The sequence below is a fragment of the Mugil cephalus genome, chromosome 19 (assembly GCF_022458985.1).
Source record: "Mugil cephalus isolate CIBA_MC_2020 chromosome 19, CIBA_Mcephalus_1.1, whole genome shotgun sequence".
NCBI classification, from domain to species: domain Eukaryota; kingdom Metazoa; phylum Chordata; class Actinopteri; order Mugiliformes; family Mugilidae; genus Mugil; species Mugil cephalus.
The window spans coordinates 20,799,867-20,817,760 of NC_061788.1; the positions used below are offsets into that span (position 1 = coordinate 20,799,867).

The 17,894-nt window shown below is 41.2% G+C and overlaps 1 protein-coding gene across 1 annotated transcript in view; it reads right to left on the bottom strand.

Annotated features, from left to right (window-relative positions):
- Positions 1–17,643, bottom strand: part of onecut2 (one cut homeobox 2) — a 40,854-nt gene extending 23,211 nt beyond the window's left edge. The window contains exon 1 of the mRNA XM_047569478.1: positions 16,065–17,643. Coding sequence (XP_047425434.1) covers positions 16,065–17,292 — 1,228 coding nt within the window. The 5' untranslated portion in view covers positions 17,293–17,643. The remainder of the gene's footprint in view (positions 1–16,064) is intronic.
- Between the last annotated feature and the right edge of the window lie 251 nt (positions 17,644–17,894).

Sequence of the window (17,894 nt, forward strand, 5' to 3'; positions counted from 1 at the left end):
AATGCTGAACTTGGTAAACGTCTCAGGTAGCAGCTAAACACCATTCTACATTGCCATCATAACTATTAGCATGGTAAATTTAGCATTTAGCTTACTGCTGAGCCTTAAGAGACTCACTACATATACATACTTGTTGACAAGTGAATTAATCAGTTAAATGACTATGCACTAAAAAGAAGCGACTGTACATCTATTTGATGAAAACATATTTAATGGTATTAATCACCTGTGTGTTAGCAAACTAACCCTTACTGTAAACTCAAAGCCAACATATACCATTCAGGCATAACATTATGAGCATCTTCCTAATTTTGTAGAGGTCTCCCTTGTGCCTCCAAAACTGTTGTGTTTCATCAGTATACATAGGTCTTCTGAGGGTTTTATGTGGTGTCTGGTAAAATAATCTTGTTAGTAGTGTCCTATGGGTTAAGGGGAGGGGCCTCTGTGGATCATCCCACAGATACTTGATCAGTTTGGGTTCTAGTGAATTTGGAGGCCAGGTCAACACTTTGTGTTGTTCTTCATGTTTTTTTTTTTTAGTTGTTCCTAAACCGTTTTTATGTGTGTGTCTGTGTCAGGGTGCATCCTGACCCCTGGTGTCATTGCTATGGGGTGGGTGGTGTCTGATCTGGTCTAGGTGGGTGCTACATGTCGGAGTAACATCAACGAGAATGCCAAAAAATTCCCATCATAACATTGGATTACATTACTTCTCCTGTCGGTGGTTTTAATGTTGCGGCTGATAGGTCTGTGTATATTTTAGTTATTCCATCCACGTTCCATACCAGTGACAATATGTAGGGTCTCTAAAATATAACTGAATGGTCTCCCAGACATAGTCGGAATGCATAGATCTGTCTGTATGACTGATGTACTGATGAACAAAGAGGGACTAAGAGTCCAGAATGTGTAATCATTGAATCTGTGTGTGCGTGTCCGTGCGTGTGTGTGTGTGTGTATGCACAGATATGGTTTATCAGTGTATAATCTGTATGTCCACACAGTCTGTGGTGACATCACCGGACAAAGGTCTCTGCCTGCTTACCCACACACACACACGCACACAGGCATGGTAATGTATCTCTACTTGTTTACCAGGACAAGCGCGCTGACCAATCACAGCCCCTGTTGGCTCAGTGATGTCATTGAGCTGATGAGGAAATGGCCTCAGAGGAGTTTGATGTCATCTGCCTCCATCGCTCTCCTTCTGGCTTTCTGTCTTCTACTCTCATTTTCTCATTAGGTTGGTCTTCTGTTATTTCTTAGCAGATATACTGCTGTACGTTCAAAACAACAACAGCAACAAGAATGTCAACACCAGTAATAAAATTAAGCAATATGTGTTGCAAATCGGTCAGTGTCCGTGCTCTTGCTTCTATTTGTGTTTATAGATAATATTTTTTTTATTTATTACTGTTGAAAACTCTTATACTCAACAGTAGCTGTCTGAAGTGTCTGACGAGTTATCTTTTGTCCAAAGTTATCTTTCATTTCTGTGTGAACAGTGGACTGGGAGAAGGGCTGAGCTATGTCCTCAGCTGTTTTTTAATGTATTTGGCTCATGACTTCCATTGTTCTATTGAGCAACTGCAGCAAAAGCAGTGATTTTTATGCCTCTTCCTTTCCAAAATGAAAATGCATCCAGGATTTCCACACATAAAAACACATGTCTGAACACAGATGCAACACTGGAGGATTCACTAGCAACTGCTTCACAATATATATACTGGAAATAACACATTCCATGTTTTAAAAGGAATGGTAGATCTTTTCTTCATGAATACTTGTCACTTTATTTAATTTGTCATCATTTTTTATTTTTTAATTGCAGTATTTTGGTTCAGCCTCATCTCCTACTGTATACAGACACAGTTAGCAACTAGCTGGTAAACTTTTTGGAGCATTTAGAGGCTAAGTAACCAGATATGTCCCCTAAGAGTTGTTAAACCAATAGCAGCGCTTAGAGACAGTTAGTATTGGACTTCCATTTTTCTGTTGGACACAAACTGAATGAGGCACTTGCGACTGAGGAGGTCAACCACACGTCAAAGTGTACTTGAGCGAGATACTGAACCCCAAGTTGAGTATCAGTAGGTGTAAAAGCACTATATAAATACAAGGCCATTGACCACTACTATAAATGAATGATGACTTGCTCACTAGCAGCTCTATGTCCAAACAGGCATGGTCACTCATGGCCACTTGTGTAAAATGTGCTTGTGAAAAACAAAACAAAAATCTGCAGTTTTCAGCAGGTTCATTCAGGTCCTGAGTTCAAAAGGAACAAAACAACATATTGTTGAGCCATCAAATCAGCTATGATATCAGCTAAGAAGCCATCATGTGCTGAGGGTGTCAGGTCAGTGGAGAGCAGCGCTGCGCTGTCTGGCTCCAAACTCTTCAGCCGGCTTCATCTCACTAGGTCATCAGTGTCTACGTTTTTAGGACGCCAGAGCAAATTGGGATGAAGTCGGACAGAAATCCAACCAGCTTGCATTATTTGGTGATAGCTACGCATTCCTGGACCTACCAAAGAGTGGTTGCTGATGTTGTGCCAAAACTCAAAGTATTAAATCCAAACACTCAGAATCCATGGATGACTTTCCTCTCTGATAGTAATAATGTCCCGACAACTAATGGCATCTCTATCTAAGGGTAACTTCCAAGGGTTAAAATTCAATAAAATATGTTGAATATGAACTTCTCTGGAGAGAAAGTACTAAAAGATTCAGGGAGAACATTGACTAACCTTTAACCTACTGAATGTTGACAGTGCTGATTAGTCATAGGGAAGCTCTTTTTGGACATGCCACACACACAAACACATACACACTAATAGATGATGAGTTAACTGACCTCTCACTACCTTTTCTTATCAGCAATGTTTTTTTGGAAGCCTGAAGCCATCGGCGCTCCGTCTCACAACGCACGGATCCAGCAGAGAGCAAACACGGCCAGAGAGATAGTAGTCTCTGATCAATAGATTGTATTGTAATCGCTGATTGATCAAAAAGAGGTTGGGCGGCTATAAATGGACAACCTGGCAAACCGCTCACCACTGTGTTTGTCTCTCAACGATCGGTGGCAAGCGAAACGACTCGATCAGGTTTCCTGATCTGACGGACGTGCACTTTCCTTTTCTTTGTTTAGATTGTATTATTTTATTCAGAATGACTCCTTTCTGATCACTTTTTAAAAAAAAAAAATCCAGAAAAATATTATTAAGTGCTTAATTCCTGCAATTATTTATTTCCATTTTATTATATTATATTTATTATTTTTCTGTGTTTAGTTTTTCCACCGTTGTGCCCCTGCTCTCTCTCTCCTGCTAAACCTGTCTCCATTAAAGGCTGTAATATCTACAACTGGATCCCATCCATCCAATATGAACCGTAATCCAATAACAGACAGATTCAGCTTAATGAATCCAGTTATGTGGCCCAATCAAATAGAGGAGGATTCCCTTCAAACCCATCTGTCTGATACACATCAAACTGGCTGCTTTTAATGCTTTTACCACCGAACCTACAGGAGGTGAGCACGGGAATAATAAAAATGAGAATGATAAGACCTTTAAAATTGCTCTTTTGTGTCTTGGTAAATTTTGGTTTGCGTTCAACTTCCTCAGCACAAACTATAAAAGAAGGAAAACGTCTAGGGGATAAAGAAAACACTGATGTTCCAATAAGAAAAGTAGAAATCCAGATGATAGAAGCCAGATTCAACACAACAGGAAATGTAACTTTGAGCATAAAGCATTTCAATAATGGACACAGTGTGGCCCATGGACATATCTGAGACAAGACCTAATGTTGTAAATGAAAAACTGAGTAATTGCTATTGTGGACCTACCAGCAGCCACCTGCTGTACATGGTGTGCTATGTTGGCTAATCCATCCCAACATGCTAGCAGTTATGGCATCAGGCATAACATTATGGCCATCTTCCCATGGATTGAGGAGAGGAGCCCTTGGGGAACAACCTACCGCTACTTGGAGTAGCCACCTTGTGCTATGGGGGTGGGGGGTGCCTGGTCTGGTCTGGTCTATGTGGGTGGTACATGTCTAAGTAACATTCACAGAAGATGGTTAATTTTATTCACTTCTCCTGTCAGTGGTCATAATGTTATGCCTGATCATATATGTAGGACGACAAATATTGCTGTTAAACTGTAAAATGTCTTGCCTCCCTTACATATCTTTGTCACGTCAAGTGTTTGATACCAGCATTTAAGGGGTCACTGCAAGATTGCATAGTATATTTTCTGTACTCTATAATCTAGATGCAGTATATCCACTGATATGTCAATACTGGAATATTATACCCCCCTAAAATCTGCATCTGCATCAATCCAAAATCGTTTTTGTAAAACAAGAAAAAAATATTTTTTAGCTAGCAAATTGGCATTTTTATTGACATTGAAAAATTACTTATGACCAACGATATGTTGAAAAAGCATTTGGAGCATCTCGCATGAGTTACACACATATGCAAATTACAGACAAACCCAATCAACTGAGTCTTTTAAAGGAGTATATTCAATCTGCTCTTGACTGATTTAACAACTAAACTACTTGGTTAAAATAGATTGGCTAAAAACATTTATATTGAGCGTTTCACGTCTTTATCCTCAGTGTCACCGTCTGATGCAAATGCAAGTGTGACTTTCATGCAGTGAGGCAGACGCCACCTCTGGAAAGCTTTATACTGTGCTGTGCTGTATGTGAATACATACCATTAACTGACATAATTTAGCATATAATTACACATTAGTCATGGCATTGTCCATGTTGTTATTATTATTTTGCAGTTGGAGCCATTCAGATGCAGTCTGTCTCTGTCTGTCTGTCTCTCTATTGTATGTTGTCAGCTCTCTCTCCCCGTCTCCCTGTCTACACCCCCCTTCCCCATCTCTTCCAGGAACTGGTCTGGATCAGGTTCCTGCAGATCAATGGAGATCTGGGTCCGCACCGTTTACGTTATCGTTGCCAGTATTAATGCTCTTTTAATCTGCTCGGGATTACAGCCATCGATCCACGTCATCCATCCACACGGACGGCTGAGCCCAAACTGCTGCTTCACACACACACATACACACCCACGCACACCTCGGAAAAAGCACATAGACAGGCCGAGAGAGCAGCAGCAGAGAGGAAAACAACAACATGAGCGGAGACAGGAGCACGAAGGACAACAACAAGGATGTGGGTTCGCTTCCTAGCTTGTGTCCAGTCCCAGTACCTGACCATCAGCGCATTGATCGGATATAGATACACATCAATATATTTACATACGGAGAACTGTCAACTGAATCTCCAAACAGAAATATGATCGACTGAGTAGAATGTAAAAAATTGAGCAGCAGTATATAGGGAACAGTGGTACATTTTCCAGAGGCAGTGATAAAACATAAGGTATATAGTATTCAGTTTCTTTCGGCACCGGACAGGAGCATAACTGCAAAATAATAAAATAATTATGATAATTATAATAATTATTACTAAATATATGTACAACAGTATATTTTGCTATGATTTTAATTCCAGTCTTTTGAGCAGTCAGCATTTTCAGCAGATTAGATGTAACTCTCGGACATTCAAAAATAGCAATAACAAGTTATATGGAACTGAACAAAGGTAAACTGCAGGAGTTCAAAGGTTTGCACTTGGCAATTGTATCATATAAATAAAAAGCACTGGTTAAATAGCAGTGGGTAACGGAACACCAGTGGTCCCAGCGTGGAATCTTGGGGAACGCCTTTTGATGCAGCGAAAAGGGAAGGTAGAGTTTGAAAACCAATGTACAACATGCTGGTTTCACCAATTGGTTGTAGTAAATCTGTAAAGATAACATGATCGACTGTGTTAAAAGCTGTGGATAAATCAATAGAAGGATTTATTATTTATTTATCATATAAAATATTTTTTTGTAGTGCAATGCTTCAATGATTCACCAATATTGTTGTTTGCTAAAATTATGTGTTGAGATAGAAATCAATTTGCATTTTAAGGTTTATTTACTAACAAGATCAAGAACACGATGGATTTCCTCCTTTCAGTAAAGAAAGATAGATTGTTTTTTTGTTAAGAGTCTCATTGTTGGAGAGAGAAATATGAGTGTTTCTGCTATAATTACTAGAGCTTAAGAATCTAACACAATTACAAATAATTAGTACACGTGTTAAATAGTATGTAATTATATTTAATAACTAATAATAATTGATTTAGACATAGACAGTCTGTCCAATACTTTTCCGTTAAATTTGTTGTTATTTTTTATTGTATCTTCTAATAACATTGATAATAATTATACCAACATTAGTAATATTAGTCGCATTCATAACATTTTCATTAGTCTTTCTTGGAGGTAAATGCAGGATTTTATCATAAAAAAATCCAATTTGTGTGTGTTCATTTTCCTTTTTTTTTTTTAAGACTGTTTATCTTTCACCGTAAACCCTGCCCGCGGCCTGACAGGTTTGTCCTGCCTGTCGTCGTTCATTACGCCTCTGGACAGAGTTATTTGAGCGGTGCTGCGACACCAATACTAATGAAGGTGAGGGAGGAGGGAACACAAGAAAGGGGAAACAAAGGTAGAAAGAACAAGAGGGAAAGAATGGAGGAAAGGAAAAAATAAATAAAGCACCCAAAAATAAGTCACATAATGTTGAGTCTATTAAAAAGGGGGGTATGGGCTTCATCGATGAATTAACATCCACACATTCCATGCTATTTCGGACTAAAATGACTGTGTATTCAATATTGATTGAGCCGGAGACACTGATAACGTCAGTAAATACGTAGTGGAATCTCTGAACCAATCAATTTTATTGTTTACAGAATAACCCTTTCCTTTTGCGACACATCACATTGCTAAAAATGTATAGACAAAAATCCCTATATAGATTAGGTGATTAGGTGACTGATTTCGAGTGAATTCATCACAAGTGAAATACTGTTTTACATGTGCTAATCGCTGATTGTTTCCACCAATCAGTTGCCAACATAGAGCAATGACCTACTTTCCAACTATTAAGTACTTTCATTACGTTAATTTAAAAACATTGCATTGTTAGCTCCTGACTTAGCATCTCCAGTCAGTTTACTGTAGCTCTGTGTTTACAGACTACTGAGGCCTGTATGTGCTGAGAGACAAAAGTAATGAAAAAAATAATGGCAACCACGGCTTTGACATCCCAAATTTAATTTAATTTCTCTGTAGTGGGTAAACTCCAATCGATTTCAAACTTCAGAGTTTTTAATGTAAAAATATACATTTCAAAACCCAGAATAATGCAATGGTTTTCAGTGAAACCAATCATGACTACAGAACTTATATCTGTGCAGTACTCCTCTAAAAGCCAACAGTTTCTTTATAAAAGAACTTTCTGAAATATCCTGGGCACTCTTAGCCCGAAAGATAGACAATCTTAGCAGACAGCTTTGTCTGGAGTCGCTCTGTTGGGAACTGATTATGCTTTGGCATAGATCTGCTCAGGCCAATCAATTGGTTGCAACAGACTTTATGTGGTGATGAACAATGTAGCCACATATGTTATCTGAGTGCTATGGAGCTGAATTCGTTCACAGCAAAGTGGCTGCTGTCAGAGAAGCGGACCGTTTACACTCTGCTATTGCATCTGTTGTAAAGATACTGACAGAAATAACTTTAAAGGACGAACAGTTACCAGCAATTGAGGCATTTGTTCAGAAAGGCCTAACAGCTTAATGTCACATCGTTGGTTTGATTGCTTGTTGAACTGCCCAGTTGCACTTAGTTATTATTTTTTTCTGTATTGGTTTAAACAAGCCATTAAATGTTACCAGAATGAAATAGTGTATTTGTTGTGGACTATTTTAAATTGTGGATTAATACTCAAATGTGACATAACCACCATCTTAGGATTCAGAGTTCCATATTTGGGGGGAAAGCTTGCTATGTTTTCATAGAACAGGGGCTGGGGGGCGATAGGAAATGTATGCTTTGTAATTTGAGAATGATGTGTTTTTAGCAATACAGTTGTGCAATATTAGAACTAATGCACGGCTAAAAGGAATTGACAAAAACCACAAATATGCCATTTTGGACATAATTGTGTTCCTGTCCTCGCTGCAGCTACCTGCACACGTACTAAGTGCATGTGGAGCCCTGATTGCATGGCGTGCATTCTCTGAGCACTCTGCCCCTCAGTGAGTTCAGAGTCAAGGTGCCACGTTTGATTTGACCGCCCTAATAAAGCGGCGACAGGACCATTTTCTCCTGTGAACCCGAGCCGCTCAGTCGGCTACAGCAACACATCTACCAGCCCAATGCCGCTGGGGCACCGTAATTGGTGTGGACAGTCTTAACAAAAAATCACTAGGCTGCCCCTCTGATATTCTTATTGGGAACAACAGTGAAGGTTGCAGAGAGTTTACAGATTTGAAAAAGGAGCTTGGTGCTTTACATCGATGAGGTTTGGTAAGCTCGCCTCTTTGTAATTCCACACCCCAGGTATTTTTTAACTTCTTCATTGCCAACCAAAGCTGACTGGAGGGAAACAGCTTCCTTTGGAGCACAGCAGAAGTCCACAATAGCATTTTTTGAATGTGCAGCAGCACGAACCCAAAAAAAAACACAAAACGTAAAGACAGACTTTGTCCCGTGTTACTGTCCAGTCTCCAAAACTGCTATCGACAGGATGAGACAGAGATAACACAGTCTGTCAAATCTTCTCACGCTGACACACAAACAAACATCACAAGTCTCCTCTCGGCGGCCTCAAATCCATTATTGCAGATCGATAGCAGTCTGTGAATATGCAGGAGGCAGGAACAGAAACCCTGAAAACGGACACAAGCTGTATTCCCACAGTCTGACACTGGAAGAAACAAACACACACATACACACTCATACAGAGTAACTGCTGTTAATCTGTTTCATAAAGCAGAGTACAGCTTATTAATAATGCACTGTTGTCTGCTTGCAGCAGGATGCGTAAAATGGAAAATATTTAGGTTGGGTCATTCAGATTTTCAGCACAATTTGACTCCAAGTGGATTGTTGTCTGGTCTTCAACAGAAAGGAGATCCCTGGTGATATTCTGTATTTTATTCTCCATGAAACCACCAAAGACCAGCAGTGAATGCATCCCACTAACAATTCTAGTATGTGTTCCAAGCCTACTATGCCTGGTGATGGCTAAGCTTTAAATGTGAAACGTAAACAGTGATGACACTTAAATGAATGAATGCCGTATTTGTGCTAAAAGAGAAAGTGGGGACAGCGTTGTGGTCAGTGTGACATGACAGCGATGTCACTGCTCTGCAAATTTCCATTATGCTGAATATACCGTGTAAATGCATAGGACGCAGGCTCGCTGATTCGACACTGATTTGAGCATTGTTTTCTTTTCATCCGTAATTCACTTGCAGTCACAGATCGGCTGTGTTGCCCTCCGACCAAACAATGGACTCCTCCTCTCCCTTCCTCCGTCCCTCTTTTTTTTCCCTCCCTCCCTCCATTTTGCCTGGTTAACCCGGCTGCGAGGTGAAGAAGAAGTGAAGTGAGCAGACCGAGGCGGGTCACGCTGAGATTCCCATCAATAATTCATCGGGCCGCTGCTGCCTCTGCTCTTGTGTTCAATTCCCCTGACAATCACATAATACCTTCCCCCAAAAGAGGGAGAGAGAGGGAGAGAGAGAGAGAGAGAGAGGGAGAGAGAGAGAGGTCCAAGGAATAAGAAAATGATGACAGAAAGAAGCAGATTTCGAAATAAGATAGAAGATGAAAAGAAGGCACAGAGGAAAAGCTGAAGAGAGACATTTCAACACTCACATATCTTATTTTATTATATGCTGCATAACTGTACAATATGTGCATCCCTGTACCCAACGACACAGTTCAGACTTTACATGTTAAACAAGAGAAATAATATTGAGTTCTTTTATTTTACGTTCAGTGTGTCCTTGGCAGCCAGAAATCATGTCAAAACTCCTCTTGGAAGTCTTTATCAAGTGGCTGTGTAGTACTGTTTGGTGACTGGTTCATTTATCCCACCAATTAGAGTTTAAACTGGCGCAGAAGCTGGGATGGTTTCCATGGCAGATTTAAGCCACCTCACTAACACGCTACGGCCGCGTCCATCTGACCATGTTTCTATCATTGCAGTAGCTAGGTAGCTAGCTAAGAAGATGGCACCCTTATTATTAATGCCGCCTACAAAGCTTTGATTGGACAGTTCCCCAGTTAGCAAAGTTTCCAGAAAGGGTAACTTTTTTTCTGATTGTGTAAAAAGGCTTATGCTCTGTTACAACTCTGTGGTATATTCCACCTGATAGGGCCTAGCCCAAACTATGGGTATGAAGGTTGTGGTGTCCATACATTTATGGACAGTCTAACAATACGGCACAGATGCTTGATGTCCATTTGTAAGAACTGAACCAGACACAACATAAGACAGCCACATGAAGTGTTCCAATTGTCCTCTCTAGCAGTTCACAAAACTCCACACACAGCCCATTTATAGCTCAATACCTTCATATTTTCTCAAATAAAAATGAAAGTCCAGGGCGAGCCGCCACACAGGACCTGCACTAAACAGCCAATTGTACCCGAGCGCACATTCTTCCTTAAATACACAAATGAATAACAACCATTTGGATTTCTCTATGCAGATGACACCACATTGTACTTGTCTAGTATGCTAATCTCTGCATCCAAAACCACTGATTACGTTCAATGACAGGCTGTTTATCAAAAACATCTCACATATTAAGCTACATGTTTGATATTAAAAATTCTAATTTATTCATGTATATATATATATACATTAGAGCATTTATTTACGTTATTTTGGTGGTGGTGGTGGTTAGACAATATTCTTATTTGTGCATTTTACCAACCGTGTACTGACTTGAGTTGTCTGTGTAACAAATAAATTTAACATTTGGACTGAATGAATTAAATGTGTGTCAACTCATGTCTCTATTCTTCCTATCATTTGCATCAACTGGCAGATTTCTTTCCAGGAGTTTTCTATGGAAAACATTAATTATACAATCAGAGGCCGTTAAAAAGAGATTACCGCGAAAGTACAGGGCTTTGTGGAGAAAATTCTAAAAGAGCTATTGGACTAACATGATGAGCTTAATTCTTTACTGCCGCTACTATTTTCATTGCGGTGAATGTACAGAACATTAACATGGATGGAGCAGATTGAGAAAACCCTTTCCTTTCTCCTCCCACCCCCTGCATACTGCTCCTCTCTGTCCTCCCTGCTCATCTCAGGGTCAGGGGAATATTTGCTCCATCTATTGTCTGAGTGTTGCCGCTCTGACTTTTGACCTCAGCTGTATTGGTTGCTTGTAGAATTGGTGAGCTAGGAGTTGTAGCTCCCTCTGTTTCCAGACTCATTTTAAAGTGGAAGAGTACAGTGGAAAACGTAGCAAGCATGTATCAGATAAAATAAAACCACTGGACAACAATTAGCTGCCATGGCAAAATCAGTAATATTTTCAACAAAGAAAATCATAGCTACAAAATGTACAGTCACATGGACATTGGGGGAAACTCTCCAACTAACAGGAAAAATAAATATTTCAGTAGAAAAAGATTTTTTTAAAATCATATTCTTGAACATTAAGGTTCTAAAAGGGCAACCTCACACTGCCATTAACCGCACCATTCTCAGATGTTTCTGCCTTTCTCCTCTAGCTAGCAGGCTAACGAAATGACTGAAAAAGACTAGGCTGTTTTTTTTTTCTTTATGGCATCCATTGTAGCAAATCAACCTCCCTATTTTCACTTATTGTGCTTTATTTTTGTGCTAAGTTAATCTTCAGCTAAACACATGGGTTTTCCTCACTATATAAAGGCTCCTTCACATAATAACACAATAGTATTTTTAGTGGGGGCCATCCATCTAAACTATATAGAGCACTGTAAGGCTTCAGTGATAAACTTGATGATTAAATTACTTGATCTTAGAGTGTCGCACCTGGCTTTAGTCAACGGTAGCTAGCTTTATTTATATATATAGCATGTTATTCAGAAGTGCTTGAATTTTCTTCTTTATATTCTCTATATTTCTCTAGGTTAGGAATTTTAACGAATGGGGTTTAACATGGGCACTGGAATTATAATATCCAGCCTTTGCAGTGGCTTGAGGTTCATATTTATCCCGCTGAGAAAGAAAGGGAGGGAAAGCAGATGAGTGCAGCTCCATCAGACAGAAGAATATAAGCGCGGGGCTGTTCTATGACATTTTACAACACACAGGGGAGCACGGATCACATGAGCTCTCCTGCAGCTCCACCCTCCATCCACTGTCACTCTTTTTGTCCTGTTAACCTGCGTTGTCAAATCCCAGCTGCAAAAAAATAAATAAATAAATAAAATAAATAAATAAAAGAGTGCCCCCCCTCCCGTTCCCAATCAAATTAGAGTCAAATCTTGCACAGATAATCTGATCCGTGTCAATGTTTACTTACCAAACCCAGGCTGCTTAAAAATCAGTTTTACATTTTTTGAGAATGAGCCATCCATGTTGAACTATTTGGGTCGCAATGAATCAGTATTTGCACTGATTAGTCTGAATTAGAGTCTGTTCACCGGGTCACGTTTGTTCCCCATTCTCCTGCCTCTGCAAAATTTAAAAGGGCCCTGAGCAAATATTGCGACAAAACATTGTAACATGACACACTCAGTAAATATCAGTTTAGAGTGTGTCACATGAAACCAGATGTGGCTTCTCTAAAAACTTACACACTTCAAACACACCCAGAACAAAAAGCAGTAACGGTGTGATTATGGCGTTGCTTTAAAAAAATAATTCAAAAGACATTCCAACATCAATTGTCCATATTCCGACAAACGTGCTGCTAGTTTCTTTAACTATAGCTTAGATTCTCTGGGGAGTGAATGGGTCAGTTCTGAAATACAGTTATAAGTAATAGAGTTTGTTGTGTATTGTACGCAAGTGTATAATATTATTTTTTGTGTATGTTTGCATACATTTTTTGAAACGCCCCCATAAAGATATTCTATGAAAACATTTCAGTAAATTTAAATCTGCACCTGATCGCGTCTCCATTTTACTACGTTTATTTTGTGCATGTTTCTGTCTCATTAAAGCACAATTAATTATACTTTCTGAGTACATGCTTACGATATTGGCCCTACGTATTCGTAAGAATATTGATTATAATTTTATAATTTAAAATACAATAAAAGAAATTACTCTCCAGTACAATTTAAGACATATATTTTATCTCAAATTCCAGGCTTCGTCCCATAATAAGCAGTACATTTTTATTTTATTATTCCGTTATATTGCATAATTTGCCATTTTTAGTTTGTTTAGAAATTGATGTTTAAAATGTGATATTCCAAAGAAGACATGCATATATAAATTAAAGAATGCATCATGTGTCGTTGAGCTGCAGGAATCAATTTCAATTTACCTGATTTCACCAGCATATAACCCTCTGAGTAACAATACTGCCTGGAAATATATATATCAAGCGCATAGCCATAAAAGGTTTATGCTGAAGGTTTAATGTTGGATTTATTGTAGTGATACCAACATAAACAGCAAGGACTGTTTGTGTTGCATATGACTGCATAGTGTTTCAGTCCTTAGTAAAACCATCATATTTAAGGATTTACTGTAACATTAAGTCGGGCGACACACTAAACGATCTATGTGCAGTGATACGCTGTCAAACAAATATTTTTTATTAAAAGACAAAAACATATGTGTTGATATTTTTGTGGGTTATAGGATATATTTTATCAAACATATAAAGGCAAAATTAATAATTGCAGGAAATGCTTATTGTAATAGGAAAGAGATTCTACATAAGGCTCAAGTTTAATAGCAATAATATTTGATAAAGATGCACAGTGATATTAATACCTGGTATGCGCACATATTAATACCAGAATATTTACAGTCTATCTGTATTTATTCCAGAGCTCTTTACGTGTAATGTTGCATTTTTTAGAGTTCTTATACAAGACTCGAGTCACGTTAAATCTCAAAACACAATCAACTGATGAGCAGAAATCATGTCGACCTTCTGCATGGGGTGTTTTGAGGTAGATTTCTTCACTTTGCTCAATCCACTGGCAAAGCACGTAGAGCCCTGCACATGCAGCTGCAAGTGATCGTAAAATCCTGGAATAAATATTTAACTTAAGTCAACAAGTTAAAATGGAGCAAAGTGCTTGTAGTAGAAGCGAGGTCGGATGCAGTTTGCATGAAACTGTAGGACGAAACATTTTGAAGCCTGCGCAGATCAGGACATTCCCAAATATTCCACCTTTTCAAGCTCTTAAGTGAGTTGTTTTAGAAATTCCACCTAGAAGTGCTTCAGGCACATTCAGCTCATTTGTTAACTGATTGAAACACAACCCAAAAGCTGTGACTTCAATTTCCAGTGAAAGCCACGCGCTTCCTAAATTTGGTGATTTTGAACTTTGTAAGATAAACCAACTAAGTGGAGCAAATTAAGTCAACCATTTAAAAGCCCGGGGGATTCTGTGGGGAAACACTTTTTATTCCTTGCTCATGAAAGTGTGAGATATGGTGCATGTTTTTCACAAAGCTGCAACACAGTGTCTGAATGAATAAAAATGCAAAGTGTCCTAAAGTACTCAAACACAGTTTGTGCATTTTCCGATAGCTGTCTTTTCTTATCTCTTTACCGGTGCAACTGCAGCCATGGTACTTACAAGCTCTTCATTTTATTTTGACTTTTTGTATCTTATTTTTAATTTCTACATTTTATTTTTCCATTTTTTTTCACCTCACGGAAACAATATTTGTACAGTAAAAGAGTAGAGGATGAAAAGAAGAATAAAGGTTACAGAGGGAGGTAGTATTAGAATTAGCCATATTAGCTCAACTATGATGCTAAATTATAATTACTTATTTTTTGAAACACAAAAAAACACCTTGTGAGAGCACAGTGGGTGGTTTAATGTCTGATAATAAATCAGTTAAATGATTTTCTCTATCTCTCTTGTTTCAGGATTAAAAAGAAAAAGAAATTTAAACGCGCCTTCCTAAATTCAACAGAAAGCATACACTTTATGACTACAAACGCTGCTACAAACTCAACAGGGACACACTGAACCCCTGAAGTGACCTCCAACTAAAATAGTCTGCTGTAGAGGGGAATATAATCCTAACCTGACCCTTAAAAAAACACTTGATCATTTTACCTCTGTTCTATCCCTGCTCCTGCTGCTGCTGTCCCCTCCAGACAATAGAGGCTTGTTGGACGGGACAGAAAACTGGTTCCTCACTAGAGGGGGCACCAGACCCACCGATGTTTGTGTCACAGTGTTTGATCGCTTCAACCTCCACACAATCAAACTAAAAATTCGTCCTCCGACCTTCCCTGTCTACCAGAGATTCTTTCTCACCCCCCTCTCTCTCTCTCTTCTAACGCCGCCCTTACAAGTGTCTGACAATAAAAATAAAGCTGGATGAACCTGAACCACACCGAGAATAAGAGTCCTCAGCTCCAGAGTTTAAACTAAAACATATTCTAAAATCTTGACGAAAAAGAATGCATTAAAGAATGCATGTTTCTTTATTATTTTCTATATTTTCATCTAATTTTTTTTCAAGCACATTTAGTATCAATTAAAGCGGAATTTGGAGCCCAGTGGTTGACCGATATTTAGCAGAAGAGCTGTGTTCCCGGCATGCAGGGACAGGTGAAAAAGGAGTCCGGGCTACTGCACAAAGCAGAGAGAAGGGATTGTTGGAGGGAAATCCCATGACCTTGTCATTTCCTATCGACCCCTTCTTGTTATTGATCAATAATGGTAATCATAACACCAGCGATTCTAAATAAGTTCCATTCACCTAAATTGGAGTGGAGAGCCGGTGCTGGAGTGGAGACACGAGGAAAGACCAAAACAAAGCCAGCCAAAAGTCAGTTAGTGACTCTGTAGATTTTTTTCTAGGTTCCTTTGTTTCTTTGCTTCCAACATTCTTCATTTCAATATTGTCCTAAATGCACAGCGTAAACCAAAGCACCAGCATGGCGGGGTTATTTTTCTCCTCTTACCTGCCAGTCTGAGGGCCGACATCCTCTGAAACTCGGGCTCCTGCAGCCACTTCCACATCCTCCTGAAGGTCTCCCGGCCTGACTTTAGTTTACTCCAGGGTTTGGGGTTCCGCAGCAGGTCTGAAAGGGTCCCTTGGGAGCGGCACAGCACCCTCTGGGCGAAGATGGCCTGGGGGATGCTGTACCTTTTCAGCTCCGCCGTGATCCTCTGCGCGACCTCTTTGGTGTTGATTTCTTCCAGCTGTCCCGAGCTGTTCCCCCCTTGCGTCCCAGAGGAGGAGGGCGGTCTTTCCCGGCTGGAAGCCAACACGGGCCCGTGGGATGGAGACTGGAGGTGGGAGTGGGGGTGGTGGCCCGCCGAGGACGCAGCCGGGTGCCCCGGGTGGTGCATCCCGTTCAGGTGTGGCATCATCCCGGCTGCCGGGCCACCGAGGCCTCGGTGCTGATGGTGGTCCCCTCTGGCAAGCATGGACGCGGTGTGGTGCGCGTCGAAGTTCAGCATCTTGTCGTGGCTCCCGTGCGTCGTGGTGCCGTAATTGTGGAGACCCTGTTGGGTGTTGTGGATGGAGCCCAGGCCGTTGCCCAGCACCGGAGACAGACTCTGACCCATCCCGGAGATGTGGTCCTTGTGGTAGGGGCTGTAAATGTTGTTCATGCCCGGTAGTCCTCGCTCGTCCCGCATCAGAGTGAAGCTCCCGCTGACATTCCCGGAGAGCCGCTGGTGGTGGTGGTGATGGTGGTGATGGTGAAACTTGTCCGACACGGTGGAGATGGGAGGCAGCGGCTGCAGCGGGGTTAAGGTGGTGTAAGTGCCGCTCATCCCCATCCCGGGAGAGGACGTGTCGCAGGGCACGCTCATGGCGTGGTGCAGCGGCAGGGACAACTCCGGACGGTACTCCCCGCTGCCGTCCAGTATCGTGGCCATGCCGGGCACCATGGCGGAGCGGGATGAGGCGGCGGCGGCGGCCAGGTCCTGGTGTATCCGCAGGGTGGACGCCGCCGCCGCAGCAGCCGCCGCCGCCGCCCCCGGTCCCCCCGCCACGGACGAGCCTCCGCGGCCGTGGTGCGGGCTGTGGCCGCTCATCAGCTCCGCATCAGGGGCCACGGAGCTCACCGCCACCCCGCCATGCAGGCTGCCAATGCCATCCATTGTCATGTCCGTGTTCATGGCATAAACGTCCAGGTCCTTGGCCAGGCATCTATAGGCGTTAGTGTAGGCAGTCTTCATTCATCTGTCCTCTCAGTCCATCAGGTCGAGCGGAATTATCTCTCCTTCTTCTCCTCCTTTCTCTCGCCGCTTCTCCCGTGATGCTCCGGGATGGGTCAGTAGCCGTATTCCCCCTCTTCCTTCACTCCCTCGGTTGTTTTCCCGTCCTCTTAGGGCCTCTCCAGCTCGCTGTCTTTGTGTGTTTTCCCCGGTAGACGCACATGAAAAAGTGTTTTTTCGTTTTTTTTTTTTTTTTTTTTTTAATTTATTATTTTTTTTTTTTTTATCTCGATCGTACGGGCCTGTGCGGTGGAACCCCCATATCCAGCCCTCTCCTCCTCCTGCGTTACTCTGCTCCTCTGACGGGAGCTGTCCACGGTCCCCTAGCAGACCGCTCAACCCAACCTGCTGGAGGCGGAGGAGGAGGAGGAGGGAGAGAAGCGGGCTCAGAAGATGGGCCGCACCCGTTTGACTGACGGAAAAGTGAGCCAATCGAATCGGCGGATGGGGACCTGGAGGGCGTGGTGTATTTGTCTGCTGGCCAATAAGCGCTTCTAATGGATACAGCGGTTTAGACAATAAAGCTACTCTGGGTGGGTTTTGAACTAAACGTCAGTATCGTA